Below are 22426 nucleotides of genomic sequence, written 5' to 3' on the forward strand. Positions count from 1 at the left end.
GACTTTTAATTCATTTTAAATTGCTCCTACTATTTTGCCAAATTAATAACCCTCAATATTAATTCGAAGAATTTCACAAATCCCTTAGTGAGCTAGAATCTTAACTCTTGAAATTTCGCCTTGAGTGTGGTCAACAAGCTAGTTTCATTTATTAGGTAGATTCATGTAATCAATCATATCATCAATCTGATTCCTAGGTTATTCGGTTACTAACCACATTAGTAACTGATATTTATTTATATCAATCCCAACCATTTTGCCAATTGGTTTAGAACAACATGAGTGTGCTCATCCAATTATTCTAATCTAGTTTAAGTCATTACCCTTATGTTTGTGAAAACTGTTTTCAAATAATTCAGATGTTACCCATAAGGCCCCAAGCTTGAGTGTGCTCAACAACCCAAGGCCCTCAGATACTGCTGGCTGAAGTATAACATTTAGGGAGGGGCAACCGATTTCATAACTTATTTATGGACTTAACTTTTTGATTACTGAGGGATTTATTTTAAAGTCTCATAATCTAACCTAGTCTTGATTTGCTTTAGCATACATCATACACATACAATTTACATTGGTGGTTATGGACATATTATCTAAATTATTCCGTCGAGTCAGAAACGAAATAAAAGGTCAACCCTAGGGAAATACTAACTATTACATATTTCTCCTTCAGGTCCTCCGTCTTTTCCTTGGCGCCTTGAAATTACAACAATATCAATTTCTATACTACTTTAGAATACTTCAACTAATTTGAAGGGATTTAGGTGAGAAGAGAAATACAATAAAGAGTAAATAAGGCAGGACACGCATGCCCTATTTTCTAAAAATACCAAAAGACTAAATAACAATTATAGAGGAAAGTCCTACTTTCGCTTTCGGGAATTCCAAGAATGTCAAACTTGATATTCTTTCCATTGGAACATACTCCGATGACACTTAGGTAATCGTCATAATCTTTTGAGGTTTTCACCAAAACTGATGGTATTTCATCAATAATTATCCAGACTGCTATAGTATTTTTGAAACGAAGTAACAAGCGTACAAGGTTTCAACGTGTTCTTGGAAATACATGGATAATTATTGTAAATGCCATGTTTGTTAGAACAGTTTTCTCAAATCCACTTCTTCAACATTTCCATGATTTTGAATATCATTTTACTACTTCCTGAATGGAAAGTTTTCACATAAAACCCCCTCATTGCTCAAAACTTTGAATGTGTTTCATTCATCGTATTACGATTTTCAAATCAATGCCAAGTCATCACGTTATGATTGTAACTTGTTTGAATAAATTCGACAAGTCGAAAAGTCCCAAGTTCTCAAAACAATAACCACCATTGATCTATCGCTTTAGCATAATAGTAATTATATAGGGTTGAAAGTAAAGTAGAAATCTCATGAAATGAATTGATTAAAAGATATTTAAGACATTTTGAATTACGGTAAAGTAGATGTAAGAGTCCACGAACTCTCTATCTAAAGGGTATGATAGTCTCAATTGTTGCATCGGCTATTTCTCGGTAGTAGAAAACAAAATGAGTGGTGACTTTCATTATCATCCCCGAGATGGGCGTTTGTCCCGTTCATAAATCGAAACATCTTAAATAAAGAAAAAGAGACGGTATCGAAAGGATCCGCTCCCTTAAAAGTTGTATGGCTTGTTCTTAATATGAATGACGAACATGAGGAGCCACCAAAAGGGAATCAGGAAAATCCATCAAACTCATGTGCACTATAGTGGGACATTCCCTCGTGTGCGTACTTTTTTCGAACCGCTCGCTCACAACAATGTAAAATATTTATAGCTTTAACTTTAACTGTAATTTCTTCCAATCGTTTTTGTCATATTCACTTTCAAGTTTTTCTACAATATTTCTATATACTATTTTCTTGGGTAAATTACATACGTGGTGTACAACCTTTACCCATAATCACATTTCGGTGTACAACCAAAATTTTGTCACACTAAACTGTACAACATTCTAGTGACCTCCCACTAAAATGTACAACCGGTAAAAATGACCGGTCAATACAAGTCAACGTTGCCACATCAACATTTTGACCATTTTAAAAGTAAAAAATTCACATCCCTAATATGTAATTACTAAAATACTCTCATCCCTTCAAATTGAAAAAAATAGAACCCACTCCATTTCTCTCTCTAACTCTTCTCTCTCTAAAAAAAAGAATATTTACATTTGACATGTCTGTTAAAATTTTATAACTTGTCATTATTGGAACATTAATTACAGCTACTTCTGTACATTTGACCAAGTTGGTTCGGTAGAGATGAAGGACCACGACCAAAACCGGCTATTCCGGCGGGTTGACTGGTAGAGAAAACAGAGCATCCGACGAGAAAATTGGGGACAGTTAGGGCATTAAGATGAAGAGTCTCGGAGAGTGCAGTGTCGTCGATGAAACCTGAACCATAGAGAATAAAATACGGCGGACAATTCTGGGAACAGTTTCTTTTGTTATTACACTGTGGACAGTGTACTTGTTCATCATGAATCTAAGAACATTTAGGGTTTTTTCAGGTAATTACCTTTATAGATGAGGAACGTTTAGGGATAAAAGGTGAGATTTTTCCGGTAGAGGATTGAAAAGTGCAGTTGTGGCAGTCGTAATGATGGGTACAAGGAAACCAAACAAAGTCACTACCAGTATCGAAGACAAACGACATCGTTTGAGGTGGAGTTCCAAAGCTAAGAGAGATTGAGTAACCTCCATAGCTGTGAGAAAAGATTTGAGTTTTAGCAGTAGGATGAGGATGATGATGATGGTTTTTGAGATGGTGAGCTCGGGCTAAGGAAGATAAGACCAATTGATTGAGGTTTTGAAATGGGTTCTGGATTGTGTATGAATTATCATTATATGATAGTGGAATGGTGATTGAAGAAGCTAAAAAAAATGTAATTGATAGAAGAAGCTAAACATCAGTCAAGTTTTATTCTTATTCACTACTTCGTGCACTCTGGAACTGATTTAGAAAAGCTATATTATGAAGGGAGAGGTTAGAGAGAGAAGGAAATTTGAAGTTTCTGCAAAGATTTGATGGTATTAATTTTATGGAGAGAGGTTAGAGAGAGAAAGAAATTCAAAGAGAGAGAGGTTAGAGAGAGAAAGAAATTTGAAGAGAGAGAAAGAAGATGAAGAGTTAGAGAGGGAAGAATATGAAGATATGGAGAGACAGAGGTATAGAAGTAATTTTATATTAAGTGTTTTTTTTTTACTTTTTGACCGGTCAAAACTGAGGTGGCGCGTTAACTAAGCATTGACCGGTCATTTTTACATGCTGTACACTTTAGTGGGAGGTCACTAGAAGGTTGTACAGTTTAGTGTGACAAAATTTTGGTTTTACACCAAAGTGTAATTATGGGTAAATGTTGTACACCACGTATGTAATTTATCCCTATTTTCTTGAGTATTTGTGGTCCATCTCTAATGATTTTTTAGACTTGTATATCAATAGATTGTACAAATTTTCTCATTCTATTTTTCTTAAAAGAATAATTGGAAGACTAATGGGTTGTATTAGTCATACTTGAATCTCTCTTAAGAATATCAGCCTTAGGAAAAAAAAAGATTGACTCTCATCCCACTTGTCACTTCCATATGACCAACAACTAAATACCAAGAGAGGGGTGAATAAATATTATTCATCTTTTAAAAATTATCACTAATATTTCATTGTTTTTATAAAACTTAAACGTTGAAAATGAATGAGTTTAAGAGATATAAGATTAGAGTCAGAGCATTTATTCAGGCTTGATGACTCCGGCCTATACATTTTTTATAACCTTAAAAATTACCCTTGACGATTTTCCAGATATTTAATACACCCAAGATTTCGAGTACTTTAAAAAACTCTCCCCTCAACTTTTTACAAGATCAAGTAGAGAAACTTTACAATACTTTTTTCAAAAGATTAAGTGAGAAACTTATGATTCACATACAAGAGTAATCTTGAAAAAGATGGTATATGAAAATGAATATTACTTAACTTCTCTCTTATCTCAACCACTCTTTGAAGCTTGCAAAATCTCCTTCATAAAAGATATGCTCAAGTATGGGTTAATTTTTTGAGGACTTTCTTCTCCCAACCTTCTTTTACATAGGCAATTTGATGAATGTATCTGTTAGGTGCATTTAGTGTTGTTTGAGCCAATATAGCAATCTATCTTCAAGATGACAGTCGAAACAACTTATCGAACAAGTTGGATTGCAAACTTCTCTCTTCAATTTGTCCTGCATAGATCATGGATGATGAACTATATTGCATTTGATTCCGCAATACACATTAGTTGAATTTGAAACTTTTGTTCCTTTTTAATGATATTTTATAACATAGTAAGTTAAATCATCTTCTCTTATCGCAAATTCTTTCCGATATATACATTTATGACTTAATATTATTTTGTTTGTCATTATTATTTTAATATATTTGATTCATCATGACATTTATAACACATAAGACTTTATAACTTAGTCCATCAATTTACCAAATTCCTCTTACCTTTTAGATTTTGTCTTTTAGCTTCTTACTTTCCAACGGTGAACACTCACAATGTAAAACTTATTTTTGTTAAAAACAAAGTAAGCATCTTCTCAGCTTCATAATCTTACTTCATGTGTATCGTTCCTCAAAGAAGTTAGTATAGAGGATGATATGCGCTTACCTCATGTGTATTTTTCTCTTAAGAAGCTAGTTTAGAAGAGAATTTCTTTCAAGAGAGATTAAGGTGACATTTTTTAGAGATTAAGGTGGTTTATTTCCTTTTTACTTTTTTTTAGAGATCCTTTTTAATTTTTATATAGACTAATATAATTAGCTATAACTTATATGTATTCAAGGCTTTAGATCTATTCCTACACATATATGAGTATATATATGTATATAAATTTAATAATAATTAATACAATCATAAATGTTAGTACATATCTTTATAGAAATATTCTCTGTATTTATCTTCTCACTTACACATTAATCTTGTATCTAATTCAATTCCATTAGAACTCAGATGTGATAGAGTTATAGGGAGGCTAGGCTTTCTTATTGTATATATTCTAATCTCTGTATCTTGAGTTAATCAATATATACATAATTATATTTTCACCATATCACATCACTAGTACAGAAATGGCCTATGGACACGGTCGTTTACCGTCGTTAGCCACGGTTGCTCGACCGTGGCCAAAGGAGGCGTGGCAAATGCTTGATATCTTTTGCCACGGTTGTCCGACCGTGGCCAAAAGGGCATTAGAGTCAGTTTTTACATATAACCGACTCTAATACCCTATGTTTTGGCCACGATTGATATGAAAAAACCGTGACTAAAGGGTTCTTTAGCCACGGTCTTTCGTAACAACCGACTCTAATGCCCTGACCATTAGAGTTGGTTGTAGAAGAACAGTGGCTAATGATAAAAGCATTAGAGTCTGTTGTTTTGCAACCGTGGCTAATGTTAATTATATTAGAGTCGGTTGTTTGTATTACTGTAATTAACGGTAAACAAGATTTGTTATCTTCATTCATTTACCTTAATCGAAATTGATCCTGATGTACTACTAAAATTAAATGCAAAATCAATAAAAAAAAATGTACACAAATATAGGATAATTAATTAATATGCTATATATATATACAATCTTTGATTCAATATTCAAAGTATTTTCAAGTATTTAACCAACTGTATATTAATGTGAATACAAAAAAAAACTAAAATATACTAGTATCTATCATACTCTCTCTACAACATGCTAATGTCAAAATGACTATATTTCTTTGTTTCTTTTTATAAGTCACCAATCTAACTCAACTTCATATAACTTCTCAGAGTTTACCATCCAAAAACAACTACCACCGTGTGATCTGACCAAACATTTCACAAAGCTAGGGAATGCCGATCCAAGATTTGACTGAACCTCCTCTGCTCAAATAATTAAAGGTGGTCCTTATGTTCAGTCCTTGACTGCCAAATTCACCATAAACCCAATGTTAGATAGATATATCCACTGAAAACTATGCTATTCAAGAATTCATAATGAATTATACCTGCTCTGGTTAGTGTAATTGGCCTCTGTTAATCTGATTTTGTCATTAGATGCTGGATCGTTGTTCAGGGCGTCAAACAGAAAACTAAAAGGTTCCACGGATGGAAAATTGAAATTATCTGCAAGAACAACAAGTTAATCATAGTAACACCGAATACTAAACACTCTTTCCGAATTGCTAACCTTCGGATACTTTTAGCGCATCCATAGAATATGCAAAATAGGACTGATTGCCCATGGTGTTCCGAGCTTCTTGCAACCCTGCAAGTCGCCTCCTCTGAAATTCAAGAACTTGCTCCTGCTCTTCTATGAGTTGCTTCCTCAGCAACCTTGATGTCTCATGCCCTCTTGGAACTAAAACAAGTATATATAACTTAGATTATGTTGAAACTACATCAACAAACAGTAAAGATAACTACATCAACAAACATTAAAGATAACTTCATATCGGGATTAGATTTACTGTTGAAAAATGTATTCTTCTAGTTTTAATATACTGGAAGTATAGTAGAAAAGCAAACTCACATGAATGAAGCTCAACATCCATATCTACATAGTGAGGAGGGAAATACATTGGAGTCTCAGTTCTTTCCTGATATTTTCTGCACCAAAAAAGTATTCGAGCGTAAATTATGAACTTTTGTATTCAAATTCAATTCGACATCAGTTAATTGTTCCATTAACTTGTAAAGTACTATCATTATAATTAATCTAATATAAAAATGCAATAACATAAAGCCATTTGGTTTTAGGATAACAACATTTTTCAGTGACTGTTGTTACCTATCAATTAGCTTAGATTTTTCCCATATAAGGCTTCACGAGAACCTGAGCACCACAAACAAAATGAGGGTTCCCTTTAGCCAGAATCGTCTTCACAGTGTATGAACTATAAAATGTTACGAAGCCAAACATCCTTTTCTGCTGGCAGGGGATTCTAACATCCTCAACTGGTCCAAATGTGCTGCAAATATAAATGACAGTCAATAAAACTATTTGCAACCATTCAGATATCAATAGTATAGTAAAAAACCGTAATTTTTTCGGAAACACAATTACTTGAAATAGTTAGAAACATCATCTTCATTGAGGTGCTCTCAGCTAGAAAGGTCAGATATATTTGTCTAGAACCACTGACAACCAGTCCAGGATCATTCCTATCACCACGATTCTCCGAGTATTTCGGATAATCTGTAGCAAGAATTAAAACATGTTGAGGTCTGGTATTCAAATTGAGAAACAATCTAGTTAAACACTTGAAAATAAACACAATATATTTTATCCATCATTTTAAGTCGTAGGTCCTATTTGCAATCTTACATCATTCATCACTTTGGTGTTGGCAAATTACAAAGACGTAAACATCAAATCTTTCACAAGGAAATATACTTACAATAAATATTCAAATTATAAAATGTCCTCTTCTTTGTTACAACTCCATTAATTTAATTAAAATAATAATAATAGTAAGCAAATACAATAGATAATTATGAACTGATTAATGAAAAATTATGTATGTTTCTTTAGCTTGAATGCGCATCTACTAAGAGAATGTCCGTGCAACGTAGATGCTAAAAAGTGACACGGGGAAACACTATTTCTAAAACATGACCGTAGTAAAATAACTTTGAAACCACAATGGATACGGACACGAAACGTAGAAAAGCTATTAAAGGTGAGTGTCCGTGCAACATAATAATTATAATTACAGAAAAGTTCTGATGTGATCTGTATCCAACATAAATGAATTATACAAAAGAAAATTGCAGCACATAAAATAAGGATAAAATGAAGAAAAGATCTACACAAATGGCTATATATAGTGCTTTACTGAGTTCCTGAATTGCAACAGATGAATCACAAGAAATAGTATATATAATCAGGAAAAGATGCTCACTAAGAAATAGTATATTAATCAGGAAAAGATATATCAACAAAATTGCAAGCAGAGAGCAACAATTCAAGCTAGCTAGTAAAGCTAAAGATGTATCAGCGAAATTGTACAGCAGTAGCACAAATAGAATGAACAGAATCTGCATGTTAAAATTGCAACAGAGGTATCAAACACACATATTAGCAATTTAGCTTCCAACACCGAAGCAATTTGGGGAACATAATTAAGACAAAATTCAAACCTTTTACAGTCCCACTCTTCCAACTCAATCAATTATATCACTAAGTATTCTACTTAAGACTGTTATTAACACCTAATTAAGGCTTCAATTCAGCTTCTATGTAGATTAGGTACTCCAAGTCAAATTTTGTAATATTAGTACATTTAATCAACTAATTTTGTTAATTGATATAAGATTAATGGTTTAAGAGTTGAGAGATTAAAGCTTAAGTAGGTAATTAAGATTAAAGAATATATGGTTGTTAATATATAAAGGTCTTGGAGGATTCCCAGCAAGCAATTGCTATATGACAAGTTATAGCAGAGAAATAAATAACTAGCCTATCACTGGTCTGCAATGCACAAAAGAACAAAAAGAAACCACACCTAATCCCAAACTTGAGGACAACCAGAATTAATTCCTCATGAATTAATTAGCTATTGATTTTCTAAGACACTATAACTACATTATTAGAGGAATTCCAAAATTAAAGTCTAAGCAAAGTAAAAGAATTCAAGCACATAGAAGATACTTATTCTGATGCCCATTTATCATTTTTGCAAACACACTGTTGATGTTATCATCTCTATCCCACTTTAGATGTTTCACATACCTCTTGAAATCACTCTTCTTCACATTATCTGTTCCCTGTTTCTCTGCTATACAAACCAGAGGTATACAAATCAGCAAATTAAAAATTAACATGTTAGAGTTGGTTCGTACATAAGAAAAACAGCAGTAGTACTTCAAACTCGTTTTACAAGCTTAACAATTAATTAACAAAAAGGAAGAACTCTATCAACAGCAAATCCATTTTAGGAAGAACTTTATCAACGCAAACCCATTTTAGGGAAGAACTCCATCAACATTTGCAGCCAAAGTTCTCCCTCTTCTACTACCACCTATAGCCTAGAAAAGTACCGACTCCATTTAGGGCAGAACTCTATCAACCACAAACCCAACAAACACGAATGACAAGCAAACCCAGCAAAAGAAAGCACAAACACGAACAATAAACGAAAAACAAAAACGAAATTTACCTCTTTTCTGTTGAGTTTGCACAGTGACGAACGATAAGCCAAAAACCAAGCGCAAAAACCCAGTAAAATCAAACAAAACATCAAACCAAACAAGAATGAACGAAACTTTAAAGGAGAAACGAGGAATGTAGTTTGCACAAAAGAGAAAGGAAAAGTGTCGTTCGTGGTTCGCGCAAAGGAGAAAGGAGAATAGGGTTGGTACTCTGTAATTTCTTCCCGCAAGAGGAGAAGAAAAGAAGCGCTAGCTGGTTTCTTAAAAGCGGGTCTTTAGAATCGGTTATATACATAACCGACTCTAAAAAAAATCATTGGCATCAGTTTATAAAGAACCAATGCCAATGATAGTAATTAGGGTCGGTTCTTTGTGAACCGACCCTAATTATTAGGGTTATTAGCGTCGGTTATAAAGAACCGACGCTAATGACAGTAATTAGGGTCGGTTCAATGTGAACCGACCCTAATTATTAGTGTCATTGGTGTCGGTTCTTTCAATAACCGACGCTAATGACCCTCAGAAACACGGCACATTTTATTTATGAGTTTTAGAGTTGGTTATTTTAAATAATCGACTCTAATAAGCCATTATTTGAGTCGGTTATTTAAAATAACCGACTCTAATAACCTTTAGCTACGGTTCCTATTAACAATCGTGACCAATAAGGCGTAGCTATAGGTCATTTCTGTACTAGTGCATCAATACCCTAAAGAATATTTATCTGAGTGGAATTCTATAAAGATATATGTTCTAGCTTGCTGGATGAAGACGTTCTTTGCGTGATGGTCGTCGGCGGTGGCAGAAGCGTTGTGTCTGAAGGAGGTTTTATCTTCAAGAGTGTTGAGTGGCGGCATGTTATTATCGAAATGGATGCTCAAATGGTTGTCTTTGCTCTCTCTAGCAAAGTCCATGATAAATCCGAATTTGGAACTATAGTTAATTGCTGTAAAATTCTGTTAGCCTCTTGTCTTACTGTTCAGGTTATGTTTGTGCCTAGAAATGCCAATAGAGTGACATATACTTTAGCTAAGGGCTCCTTTATCTTAGCCCTTCTGTTTGGTCCTCAACCCCTGACTTTATGCGGGATATCGCCGAGTTTGATATTACTACTTCTTCCTAACTAATATATTTGGTTTCGTTGTAAAAAAAAATACTATATTATTTATTTTTGATAAAACATTAAAATTTCTTTTGTCATGAGATATCATATGGAGAAAATGAAATTGATAATGATGATAATAGCTTAATAAGAATTAATAATGTTGATGATGAATATTGGATAAACTATGGAAGAAATATGTGATTTGTGTTTTTATTGTAATGTTGAATTGTGTATTAACTTAATTTTAATCTTTAATATTATATTAAACTAATTTCTTGTTTTTGGATGTATGAATTTTTATGTTTAATTAAGAGATTTTTATTACATATTATAACGTGATTAGGTTCAACCAATTGGACCATTAACCTTTATTCAGTTGTCAATCCGACTCGACTTCCGATTCAGTTTTAGAACATTTGCCACCATGTAAGAGAATAACAAAAAAAATTGGAAATTTAAGGGAAAAGTACAAATAAAACCCTTATGATTTCATAGATTTGCAAGTAGAGGAACATGTTTTTTTTGTGTATAAAAAGAGGGCATGTGCTTTACATAGTTAGAAAAAATCATTTGAATAACATTGTTTGACATGTCATTTAGTAACAACGCATTATTAAGTCAATATGCCATGTTAGCAAAAGTCAATAAGTCATGTCAGTAAAAATCAATATTTCATTGTGGCATGTCAGTAAAATAAAAAAGTCAACATACCACATTATCAAAGTTAAGACGTCTTGATATTAAAAACTAACACCGTTAGTTAAACTCTCATTTGTTCGCTAATGGTATAAAGCACATACCTTCTATTGTAAAAAAAAAAAACCCAGAGTCTTATGTTCCTAAATCAATGAAATCATGTAAGTTTTATTTGTATTTTTTTCCAAAATTTAACAGTAAGAGCTAAAATGAAAATGGGACCCCCAAGCTCTCTTTTCCTATTTTTCTAAAAAAAAAAATCTTTAATTCAAAACTATTATGACCCCTTAACGCTACTAAGATTAAGGGCCTGTTTGTTTTACCTACTGTTTACTGTTGCTATTGCTGTTTGCTCTTTACTGTTACAGTTTGCTGTTTGCTATTGGAAAAAGCTGCTTTTCCAAAAAGTAGAGATTCTCTGCTTTGTAAAAGGTTGCTTTTCGGGTGTAAAAGGCAAACATGAGACCACTAACCAAACACCTAATGCTGCTTTTCAATTATAAAAGGTAAACAAAAGGTCACTAACCAAACATCTAAAACTCTCCATTTTGAAGTGAAAAGGCAAAAGGAGCCTGAAAAGGAGCAACCAAACACCCCCTAATAGTATACTCTTTAAACTCCATTTCATAATATAAAATAAAACCCCCTAAACTTTATATTAAACTATTATTAAAATCCATATTAACAAAATGATGATCCAAATAAATTTGATTATATCATTGACTTTTTTTTTAATTCATGTTACCATAGAGTATTAGCACCTATCTCATTGATTTTTTTTTTATCTTTTTTCTATAATTTGGACTTTAATATGAATATAATATAAGGTTGAAGGACTTTTATGTCACAAAATGAAGATTATAGGATTATAATATTAAGGGATAAGTTATAAATTTAGCCATATGATTATTAGAGAAAAAAAAGATTTAGAATTTACGTATAAAACAATGTAATTTTAAGTTGAACATTTACTCGATAGTGTAATTTCAAACATCATTAGCAAAAACTGAGTTTTTTCATTAACAGAAGATATACAATTTTAAATCTTATCAGGTGACCAAAACGCTGGATGTTGGAGGGTAATCAAAACATCAAAGTACACATAAAAAACTCATCTTTTATTAATATAAGACTTGAAATTATATTATTTAGTAATTAAGTTGAAGCTTAACTGTTTAAGTGGGGGATTTTCGAACAATCGCTATGTGCAACGTCTTGTATGAAATTGTTTCCAAAAATTTGGCAAATCGATTAAAATTGGTGCTACCAGGTATTATATATGAAGAGCATTCGATATTCGTTCCAAGAAGACTTATAGTGGATAATGTTATAGCAGGCTTTGAAACTATTCACACGATGCGATATAAACTAAAGGGTAATAATGGTTTTGTGGTAGTTAAAATTAATATCCGAAAAGCATATGACATTGTTCATTGGGAGTATTTACATTAGATGTTGTGTAAATTGGGATTCTATAGTCAATGGATCAATTAGATGATGATGTGCATACAATGGATCTCTTACATATTTCAGATTAACAATTAGTTAGTGGGGCTAGTTACTCCTGGTAGGGGTATTCAACAAGGTGACCATTGGTCCCCTTATATCTATATTCTATGCATATAAGGGCTTTTTTGTCTTATTGCTGGAGCAACAGTTGTCTAACCTGCTGACATAAAGTAAAGTTAGTCGTCATGCTCCAGTTTTGCCTCATTTTTTATTCGCTGATGACAACTTGTCATTCTATGGAGCACAAGTTTGTGAAGCTCAGGCTTTAAAGGAGCTCTTGGGGGAAGTACGATGCAGACTCAGGTAGGCTATTAATTTTCAAAAATCAACCATCTTTTTAAGCCAAACAGTTCAAGAAAGGAAGCATCAGTCTATTCGAGATATTCTTGGTATTCACAACCTTTTGGATGTCATTCGGTATTTGGGCCTTCTTGTTATGGTAGGCCGGAATAAGAAAGCTATTTTTAGGTATCTTAAAAACTGACTGTGACATAGGCTTTTTGGATGGTACAGTAAGCTCATATCACAGGCTGGGAATGAGCTTCATTTGAAGTTAGTTGCTCAAGTTGTTCCGACTTTTTGTATGAGCACTTTTGTTTTATCTTACCAGTATCATTATGTGATGAGCTCTAAAAGATGATGAATTCTTTTTGGTGGGGTTCAAATCCAATAGGGAAAAATGTATTCATTGGGCTTCATGGGATAATTTATGTGCGCGAAAGGAACATGGTGGTCTTGGTTTTTGTCAATTACAGGCTTTCAATTCCGCTATGCTCGCTAAACAGGCATGTATCCTTATTATTAGACCATATATTTTAGTTTGTAGGATTCTCAAAGCTAAATATTTCTCTAGAGGAGATTTTTTGTCATCCCGATCAGGTTCTAAGCTGAGTATGATATGAAGGAGTATCTGGAGTTTGAGGGAATTGCTTGTTAAAGGGCCACGATGGTTAATAAGGAATGGACAACAGATAAATGTTTGGCGTTCACATTGGATGGGGGATTCACCGGAGTTTCGACAAGGAGGACTGTGTTAACGAAATTGACAGTAGAAGAGTTATGGTGCATGGATTCATGTGCTTGGGATATTCCACGTATCCAAACGCTTTTCTCAAAGAGTGATATACGACATATTCTGCAGTTACATACATGAGATGTAATGATTCCTGACAAAATTGATCTGACATTTTGACAAATGGTGAATATACTCTGTACGATCGAGGTATTATGTGGCCTGGGATAGTTTTAGTAGCTATGGGGCATCTATGGTCTCGGGTTTGGTCATACCCTATCCCCTCACAGGTTAAGATGTTTATTTGGCGGATTTGCTGCAATTTTCTACTACTAAAGATGCATTGATGGGGAAAGGGGTCATGACATATTATTTATGCGGGTTTGTTTAAGGAAGAAGGTGATCATGCTGGTCATTTATTCCTTGATTGTAAATACGCATATTCATTTTGGCAAGCTCTGGGGATTGATCATCACATACCCAACACAAACTTATTTCTATATTAGTTTGAGGGATTTCTACAATCCCAAAGCTTGAGGGAATGTGATCTGGTACGGATCTATAAAAAATTTAGTGTTAGTGGAATTCCTGTCATTAGGAGGGGTTGTTTGCTATTCTGTTAGTGGCAGCATGCTTGTGTAATGTTTTTCTTCATCAATTCACTCGGGCGGCCTGTTCGGGTTCTACGACTACCCCAACTCAGAATAGGGTGTCTGGACGACTCCACCATGAGTATAATGAAATTAAATATTGATGCAACTTGTCGGGTGGATCAGGATAGAATATGACTGGGTGGTGTATTACGGGACCATTCGGGAGCATTTGTCTCTGCGTATGTGCATCCAAAACCAGGTTTTTTTTACTCCTCGGACAACATAAGTTCTAGGACTGCAACAAGCATTGAGGATGGTGCAAGATCAGGGATGATCTAACGTGATCATAAAGATGGATGCATAGGAGGTAATACTAGTAATGCTAACTCGAACTGAGGATTTTACTGAGTTTGAAGTTATTATTGAGTCCTATTGACGATTATTAGCTGAGTGTATTTATGTTTCTATTCTATCATTTTTAATCGAAGGTCAGGTAACCTTGTTACTCAATCATTAACTAGTAAAGCGTGGTTCTTAGCTACGCCTATAATTTGACAGTTTTAAACTCTCTTTTATCTTCTGATATAATGTTGCTTTATTTATAAATTCATTAATTTTTTTTTCCTTAAAAGAAGTTGAAGCTTAAATACACTATTTCTCAATAATCATATCCATCATATTATATATCATCGGATGCCATAAATATAATTTTACCCATCCAAAACTACATGAAAGCACCCATGGAATTGGAATAATGAATTACAATCCACAGTTTATATTTAAAGTTGGAAAAATAATATAGATATTTATTTAGAGTAGTAAAATAGTCAAAGTGTATAGAGACTTTCCTGTCTATTTTCTCTCCCTGGAAACAGCTATAAAGTCCACACATTATCTCACCGCTCAATGTCCGCATTATATTCTCTCCTTCAAGTCACTCGCCATCCCTTACACTTTCAATTCTGCTTCCTCCTTTCCTTTTACTAATTACTAAATCCCAAATCTCGCCAATCTCAATCTCACCATTATTATTATTATTTTGCATTTCTCCTTCCCCTTTTTCAAGATCTGCATTCCCGTTCCCGCTTTCCAGGTATTCTCTTTCTACAAACTCAATCACTCTGTTTGATCTGTTTTGTTTTATGCAATCAAATGCACCTTTCCAATCATGTGTTTATGAATCTGTTTCTCTGAATTTTGTGGAGCTACTTGTATTATGATTGATTTGAAATGTCATTTTATCTTTATTTTTGTTTCAGTTTTCCCTAAAATTACCAGATTTCTCTGAGACCCTAAGAAGTGAAGTTTTGCCAAATTTTGTTTCCTACAATAGCTTTTTTTTTTTTCTGTTTTTCCTTTATATCTTTTGTTCATTCAACTGCGAATCCAGGTAAATTTAATTAAACTTATCTTGAAATTTTGCGGTTGATCTTGTTGTTCGTGTAGTCACCGACTCTTTGATGCCTGATTTGTAGAATACCAGTGGCTACATTTATTGGATCTTTGTTCCCTGATTTTTTCAATTTGTTCTGATTTTTAATTTTTGATATAAACAGATTTAATTCACGATTAGCAACTGCTACAATGACCATAACAAATGGTGAAGCTGAACAAGTGAGTGGTAATGGAGGGATAGCAAATGCAAAATCCCTTAAAATCTTTGTGGGTTATGATCCACGCGAAGACGTTGCTTATGAGGTTTGTAAGCATTCAGTCCTGAAACGATCTTCAATACCTGTTGAGATCAATCCCATAATTCAGTCAGAACTTAGAAACAAAAACCTTTATTGGCGTGAGAGAGGTCAATTGGAGAGCACTGAGTTTTCTTTTACCCGTTTCTTGACCCCATACTTGGCCAATTATGAGGGCTGGGCAATGTTTGTTGATTGTGATTTTCTCTACTTGGGTGACATTAAGGAGCTGAGTGATTTGATAGATGATAAATATGCAATTATGTGTGTTCAACATGACTATACCCCGAAAGAGACCACGAAAATGGATGGAGCTGTGCAAACTGTGTATCCAAGGAAGAATTGGTCTTCAATGGTTTTATACAATTGCAGCCATCCAAAGAACAAGGTGTTGACTCCTGAGGTTGTGAACACACAGACAGGAGCTTTTCTTCATAGGTTTCAGTGGCTCAAGGATGAAGACATTGGTTCGATCCCTTTTGTGTGGAATTTTCTTGAAGGACATAACAAGGTTGTGGAGGCTGATGCAACAACATTTCCTAAAGCAATACATTATACCCGTGGAGGGCCATGGTTTGATGCTTGGAAGAACTGTGAATTTGCAGACTTGTGGTTGAAAGAGATGGAAGAGTGCATAACTGAGAAGAAGAAGAAGAAAGCTGATTCTGCAAATTAGATGCAGTCAATCAAGCATTGGATGGTAGTGTATTACGTTGAATTTGTAGTTTATATTACTAAATTCTAATCACTTATTATTTCCTATTCATATATTCTTTATGCTAATTTCATTCTAGGTATACTAGTGTATCTTGCTTCTTTGAGTTGGGGAGCTGGTGTGTATTTCATTGCGTTAGATACAGCACTGGCATTTCAAGTGTATGAATTGCCTTGCAATTGTTTTAGGATTGTTGATTTTATTAATGGTATTGTAATAAAGTTGAAAGCTATGTGCTTTTGCAAAGGAAAAAAAAGCATTGTGGATTTTTGTTGATTAAGTCCTGATATTTTAAATTGACACATTAAATTATGGATCAATAATAAATGCACACTTGAAAGCCTTGGTGACCAGTTTAGTCTTTGAATAGAGCTCTTCCGGCGAACCCAATTAACGTCATTAACCGATCATGCACAAGAGACCAAAGGAATGTCCTCACTCTTTTCGGGACCTTAAGCTTTCAAATGCATAACCGCAAAGGGGCCAAGGGCATTTTATAATCATGCATAAGGATAACATACCCCGTAGTTACAGTGTAGGAACCCGAGGAAGAGTTTTGCTAATACTAGCATTTCATAATCATGCATAAGGATAACATACCTACGGTGTAGGAACCCGAGGCAGAGTTTTGCTAATACTAGCTATCATTGTTATTGTGCCCAGGAAACATCAGGTAAGAGGCAATTTTAAAAACAGAAGCCATTGGAAGGTGCGCGAACGACTCCCAATTCCAGTAATTCTCCGTTATACGAAAACTAGCGACACTGAGATTCACCAAACCAGAGTACATAAAATTAATAACGACATTAATGAGAGGGACATCCCCACATCATGTGTCATTCCAAAAGCTCGTGTCACTACCATTTCCCACCCACGCCTCTACTCAAAATACCAGCCCCTAAAACATTGTTCGCCAAATGCTGGAGTCTCCATTCTTGTGGGAAAAACATCCATACCCGCCTTGTTAGAGTAGTGCTTTGCATGCAATAGATGAACCCAAAAAGTATCTATATTTAGGAGTAATTTCCAGCTGAGTTTCCCAAGTAAAGCAAGGTTCATGTCATGGGCTTGACGGATTCCTAGACCCCATGCACTTTTGATCGACAAACAGCATCCCTATGGGTGAATTTTCTCATTTTAAACCCCAACCAACAAATCCAACAAAAAAAACTTTAAAAACAAAACTAAAAACATTAGCTTTCAAACCAAAACTTACAACCATTGTCAAACATTCAAGCTTCAATCCTCAATCCCAACCTCTTAAATCAGTTGCAGCAGCCTTCAAGCTTTCAAACTCCATTTTCTTCCATCTGAACGTGCCTTTACAGTCATAATTAATTTTCTCCAAGCTTCAATTGTTAAACCTGAACCTTTTAATCAATTTCTCAAGCCTCTGTTTTAATCCAACTCGATTTCATATTAGTTCACATACATTTTTTCCAAGCCATTTTCCACCATTTTTAACAACAGCTCCCAAGTTCCTGCAGTTTCACTTTAATTATCCTCACTTCATCTCCCATTCTTGTATTTGATTTGTTCGAATTATTTCAGCTATAATCTTCAAATTTTTCAAGCCATTATGTTCCCAAATTTCTGTTGATAAACACGTCACACTGTTGCATTTTCCTATCTCGATGAGATGCTGTGAGTTCATTCACTTCCCAATCAACTACACCAATCACTATTTGTATTCATAACATGAGTTTCAAGCTTGCAAAAATTGCCCTTTTTTCGCTTCAAGTTTGTTATCTCAATTTAAATTTTTCATTAACATTGTCCGTTCAGTCAATTTCAATCAATTTAATTTACATTCATTTAAATGTAATTTCATTACGAAATTAATGTATTATTTCAACTGTAATTTCTTGTTTTCTTTTCAATTCATCATTTGTAATCAAAACTCATTTATAAAAATTAATAAAAGAGGAAAAAATTTCCAAAATCCTTGTGCTGATTTATTTTTTCGTAGTGTCACTAGTTAAGCTATAGTGGAGCTAGGAAGCCAAAAATGATTTTATTCGATCATTGAATCATTCATTCAATTGTCTTATATTTTGAAGTCAAGTTTTAAGCCCGTAATCACAATCCAAAAACATAAAAGATTAATTGAGAATTAATTTTTTTGACACATCCTGCACAAAATACACCCGTTAAGAATGAAATTAACATGTTCTAAAAGCATCGCTAACAATGTTTTAAGAGATTAATAATGTCTCTCGGTTTATCAATTACAAATTGTAAATTGGAAAAGAAAAATTCAATGCTAAATGGATGAAAATTAAATTGGATAATAATAATAATAACAATTTGAGAACTAAATTTTATTCCGCTATGGAAAAATCAAATAACTTCACAAAAAATTAGATTTTAATTTCAGATTAAACCAAAACGTAAGATATAAATAGTCATTTGGATTATAATTTCAATTCGGATTTCGATTTTAAAAAGGCCTAATACACAAATAACCCCTGAGCTTGTCCAAATATTGCAACTGCCTCCCGAACTTTCAATTGTAACAACTTACTCCTCAAATTTGTTCAATTGTAAAACATAACCCCTCAAACTTATCCAATGGTAAAACATAACCCCAAATTGTTGACATAAGCTGCAATTGAAGAAACGAGTGAAGTACAAAAGTTGAAACGCTCGTGGAGTGTGATAATCAGATATTTGGCGTGATACGAATTCGGTGAAACGTTTTTACGGTTGCTTCAAGTATGGGGTAAAAAAATTCTCAATTTAGGATTATGTTTTACCATTGGACAAGTTTAAGAAATAAGTTGTTACAATTGAAAGTTGGAGAAGGCAGTTACAACATTTGGACAAGTGGAGAGATGATCTGTGTATTAGTACTTTTTAAAAATTAAACCCAAAGTTAAAGAGCTCAATAATTAGATTTGCCGGGAACCAAATATGGTACATGCTAAATTATTTAGCCAACTAATTGGAAAGAGGACCACACACATGGCCGACTAATTTACCAATATTATTATATCACTGCAAAAACAGTATGGGCCGCTATTTAATTCCCCTTTCTTCAACCAATGGCCGAACTCCTCCGCTGCCGCTCCTTTCAGCCCCCAATTTTCTCCCGCTACCAGTCGCCCTCCTCTTCTTGCCGACCTCATCCATCCTTTTTCCCCTCAATCCGCCGTCCAACTGCTTCCACAAAAGCTGCCCGTGTAACTACTGAAATGGCAGTGGTTAGTACTGATCAAGTATTACTTAAAAAAGGTATAGCTGATTTGTACGATGAGTCGTCCGGTGTATGGGAAGATATATGGGGAGACCATATGCACCACGGATTCTACGACACCGGCGTTGATGTTTCCGGTTCCCTCTCTGACCATAGAGCAGCTCAGATTCGAATGATCGAGGAAGCTCTCTGTTTCGCCGGCGTTCCTGAAGGTTAATTTCTATCTTTATCTGTATTTACACGTTTTTTGTATCGATTCTTAATGTGCAGTCAAATTGCAGAGTCGAAGCTTTGTTTAATCCGTCACTTTAATTACCTTATGCTTGACTGAAAACAATTATTTATTGAAAATATAATAGAAAAATAAGCTCACAATTGTTGCTCAAATCATGGAAGCAATACGCTTAATAATTACTGAATTCCTTTAAAAAATTATTAAATTTACCCATTTTGTGGATTTTTTCTTTAAGAATTTGATTTCACTTGTTAATTTATTTTATCATTCTCTGGGAGTAGCTAGAGATCCGGATGCATTGTTTGAATGCAAATGCATCAACTGCATTCATAGTATGCGCTGTAACTACACTTTATTGAGTTTCAGTTTTGTATAAATTCATAGTGATAAAACTGATAATTTTGGGGGTTTCTTTCTCAAGAGGATTCAGAAAAGAGGCCTAAGAATGTGGTTGATGTTGGGTGCGGGATTGGAGGAAGCTCAAGATACTTAGCAAAGAAATATGGAGCTAAGTGTGTAGGTATCACACTCAGTCCTGTTCAAGCCGAGAGGGCCAATGCTCTAGCAGCTGCTCAAGGATTGTCGGACAAGGTTTTTCAATCTGTTTGAGGATTTTACATATATAGTAAAATTTTGGGGCATAATATTGTGATTAATTTGCAGGCTTCTTTTCAAGTTGGAGATGCTTTGGAGCAGCCATTTCCAGATGGGCAATTTGATCTGGTTTGGTCTATGGAGAGTGGAGAACATATGCCTGACAAGGAAAAGGTATAGACTAGTTGTTACTGTTTTTGGTAAATGCATGTAGCTTTGCTATTTAAGTTGTTCTCTCACCCTTTTACTAAAATTGGCAGTTTGTTGGTGAATTGGTTAGAGTGGCAGCCCCAGGTGGTAGAATTATAATAGTAACATGGTGCCATAGGAATCTCAGCCCTTCTGAAGAATCTTTACAGACATGGGAGAAAGATCACTTGAAGAAGATATGTGATGCATATTATCTTCCTGAATGGTGTTCTGCTGATGATTATGTCAAATTGCTCAACTCTCTTTCCCTTGAGGTAATTAATTACTGACTACTTTTATTTCATGACCACTTCATAATAACAAAACCTATACCATCTTGAGTTTTATGACCTTTGCTCAAATTATATTTTTGGCTTAGACCATACAATACAACGGCCTTGAACTTGTTAAGAAAAATACCCTCCCTAAAATATCCCGATACAAAGAGGGGTGAAAAAGGTAAATGTCATATTATATGGATTTAATTTGAATTAAATCATACTCGTGGCATTAATTTTCAGCTGGGACCCGCATATGTGTGTCAACATATTAATGGAGGGATTCTTGAAGTACTCTGTCCAAAATGACTTTTTTTTTTATTAAGTTATTATTTTAAGCCTATACTTTTGTTCTGCTTTTTGGTAACTGGGGAAGGATTTAAAGTTAGACAAAACCCACTATGTAAACTAAATTAATTATAAATATAGTTATCTTTCTTTTAGTTGAATTCAAGCTTCAAGTGGTAAGATTTGTTTTGCAGGATATTAGAACTGCCGATTGGTCAGAGTATGTTGCCCCATTTTGGCCGGCAGTGATTCGTTCAGCGTTGACATGGAAGGGCCTGATATCTCTACTCCGCAGTGGTAAGCTTTGTTTCATTTGCACTTACTAGTTTTATTTCTTAAGCTTATCATTTATGCTGTTAGGATGTGTTGTGTTGATGGTTTTAGGAGATAATAATATATAGGCCTAAAATTTCATCATCTAAATTTTCAAAAGTTTTAAATGATACTCCATTTTCAACAAATTACATTCAATAATTTCTATTTCTCAACTGAAGGCATTTGAAGTTTTGGGAATATTAAATACAATAAAGTAGCATAGATTTAGACTAAAGAACTGAACTAATTTTTTTTAGGAAAACTAGAATAAAGAAAAACTAATTTACTAGTATAAGGGAATGAGAGGAGTAAATGATTTATTAATTTAAGCACTTTAATTTTATGTAGAACAATAATATTGGAAATGTTAATATTAACGAGGGTTGACCATTATCATTATCAGGTCTGAAAACCATCAGAGGAGCATTAGTGATGCCATTGATGATTCAAGGATTCAAGAAAGGTGTTATAAAATTTGTTGTCATTACATGTCGAAAGCCCCAATAGAAAAGCCTTCAACTATCCATTTAATTCATAATTAATAAACCAACAAACGGACTACCCCTTCATGTTTCTGTGTTGCACCCTTTGTCAGGCCGCCTCTTTCCATTGTAATTTCATAATGGACGGTATGTAACTGGAGTGTGTTAAAGTATGATATAGTAAGAGAAACTGAGTGAAGTATATAATATTCTGATATTATAGGAGAGTACAAGTTCTATTAGAGCAACTAAGAGAAACTAACAATTTATAAGAATTAAAACCTCACTAACGCTTCTTGAGCTAACCCTAAAACACTCATTAAGA

At 34.1% G+C, this 22426-nt stretch overlaps 3 protein-coding genes across 6 annotated transcripts; 2 read left to right on the forward strand and 1 right to left on the reverse strand.

Annotated features, from left to right (window-relative positions):
• Nucleotides 1-5622: 5622 nt before the first annotated feature.
• Nucleotides 5623-9466, reverse strand: LOC136205171 (zinc finger CCCH domain-containing protein 54-like). Of its 3 annotated transcripts, none has more exons than XM_065995664.1 (8): nucleotides 9212-9466; nucleotides 8785-8827; nucleotides 7117-7248; nucleotides 6841-7021; nucleotides 6583-6659; nucleotides 6241-6411; nucleotides 6059-6176; nucleotides 5623-5975 (listed from the first exon to the last, which is right to left on the reverse strand). In XM_065995664.1, the coding sequence occupies exons 5-8, from the start codon at nucleotides 6629-6631 to the stop codon at nucleotides 5897-5899; spliced, it is 417 nt and encodes a 138-aa protein (XP_065851736.1). In that variant the 5' UTR covers nucleotides 6632-6659; nucleotides 6841-7021; nucleotides 7117-7248; nucleotides 8785-8827; nucleotides 9212-9466; the 3' UTR covers nucleotides 5623-5896. The 3 variants fall into 3 exon arrangements, with proteins under 3 accessions (XP_065851736.1, XP_065851735.1, XP_065851737.1); XM_065995663.1 differs by having other exon boundaries at nucleotides 8785-8830; XM_065995665.1 differs by lacking the exon at nucleotides 8785-8827.
• A 5551-nt stretch (nucleotides 9467-15017) lies between these two features.
• On the forward strand, nucleotides 15018-16811 carry LOC136206937 (protein CDI). The gene is made up of 2 exons (XM_065998148.1): nucleotides 15018-15211; nucleotides 15675-16811. The coding sequence occupies exon 2, from the start codon at nucleotides 15703-15705 to the stop codon at nucleotides 16483-16485; it is 783 nt and encodes a 260-aa protein (XP_065854220.1). The 5' UTR covers nucleotides 15018-15211; nucleotides 15675-15702; the 3' UTR covers nucleotides 16486-16811.
• A 2726-nt stretch (nucleotides 16812-19537) lies between these two features.
• Nucleotides 19538-22343, forward strand: LOC136205458 (probable tocopherol O-methyltransferase, chloroplastic). 2 transcript variants are annotated; one of them, XM_065996056.1, is made up of 6 exons: nucleotides 19538-19932; nucleotides 20386-20546; nucleotides 20619-20723; nucleotides 20810-21013; nucleotides 21499-21601; nucleotides 22023-22343. In XM_065996056.1, the coding sequence occupies exons 1-6, from the start codon at nucleotides 19569-19571 to the stop codon at nucleotides 22124-22126; spliced, it is 1041 nt and encodes a 346-aa protein (XP_065852128.1). In that variant the 5' UTR covers nucleotides 19538-19568; the 3' UTR covers nucleotides 22127-22343. The 2 variants fall into 2 exon arrangements, with proteins under 2 accessions (XP_065852128.1, XP_065852127.1); XM_065996055.1 differs by having other exon boundaries at nucleotides 19539-19932; nucleotides 20377-20546.
• Nucleotides 22344-22426: the final 83 nt, after the last annotated feature.

The sequence above is a fragment of the Euphorbia lathyris genome, chromosome 9 (genome assembly GCF_963576675.1).
Source record: "Euphorbia lathyris chromosome 9, ddEupLath1.1, whole genome shotgun sequence".
In the NCBI taxonomy this organism is placed as follows: domain Eukaryota; kingdom Viridiplantae; phylum Streptophyta; class Magnoliopsida; order Malpighiales; family Euphorbiaceae; genus Euphorbia; species Euphorbia lathyris.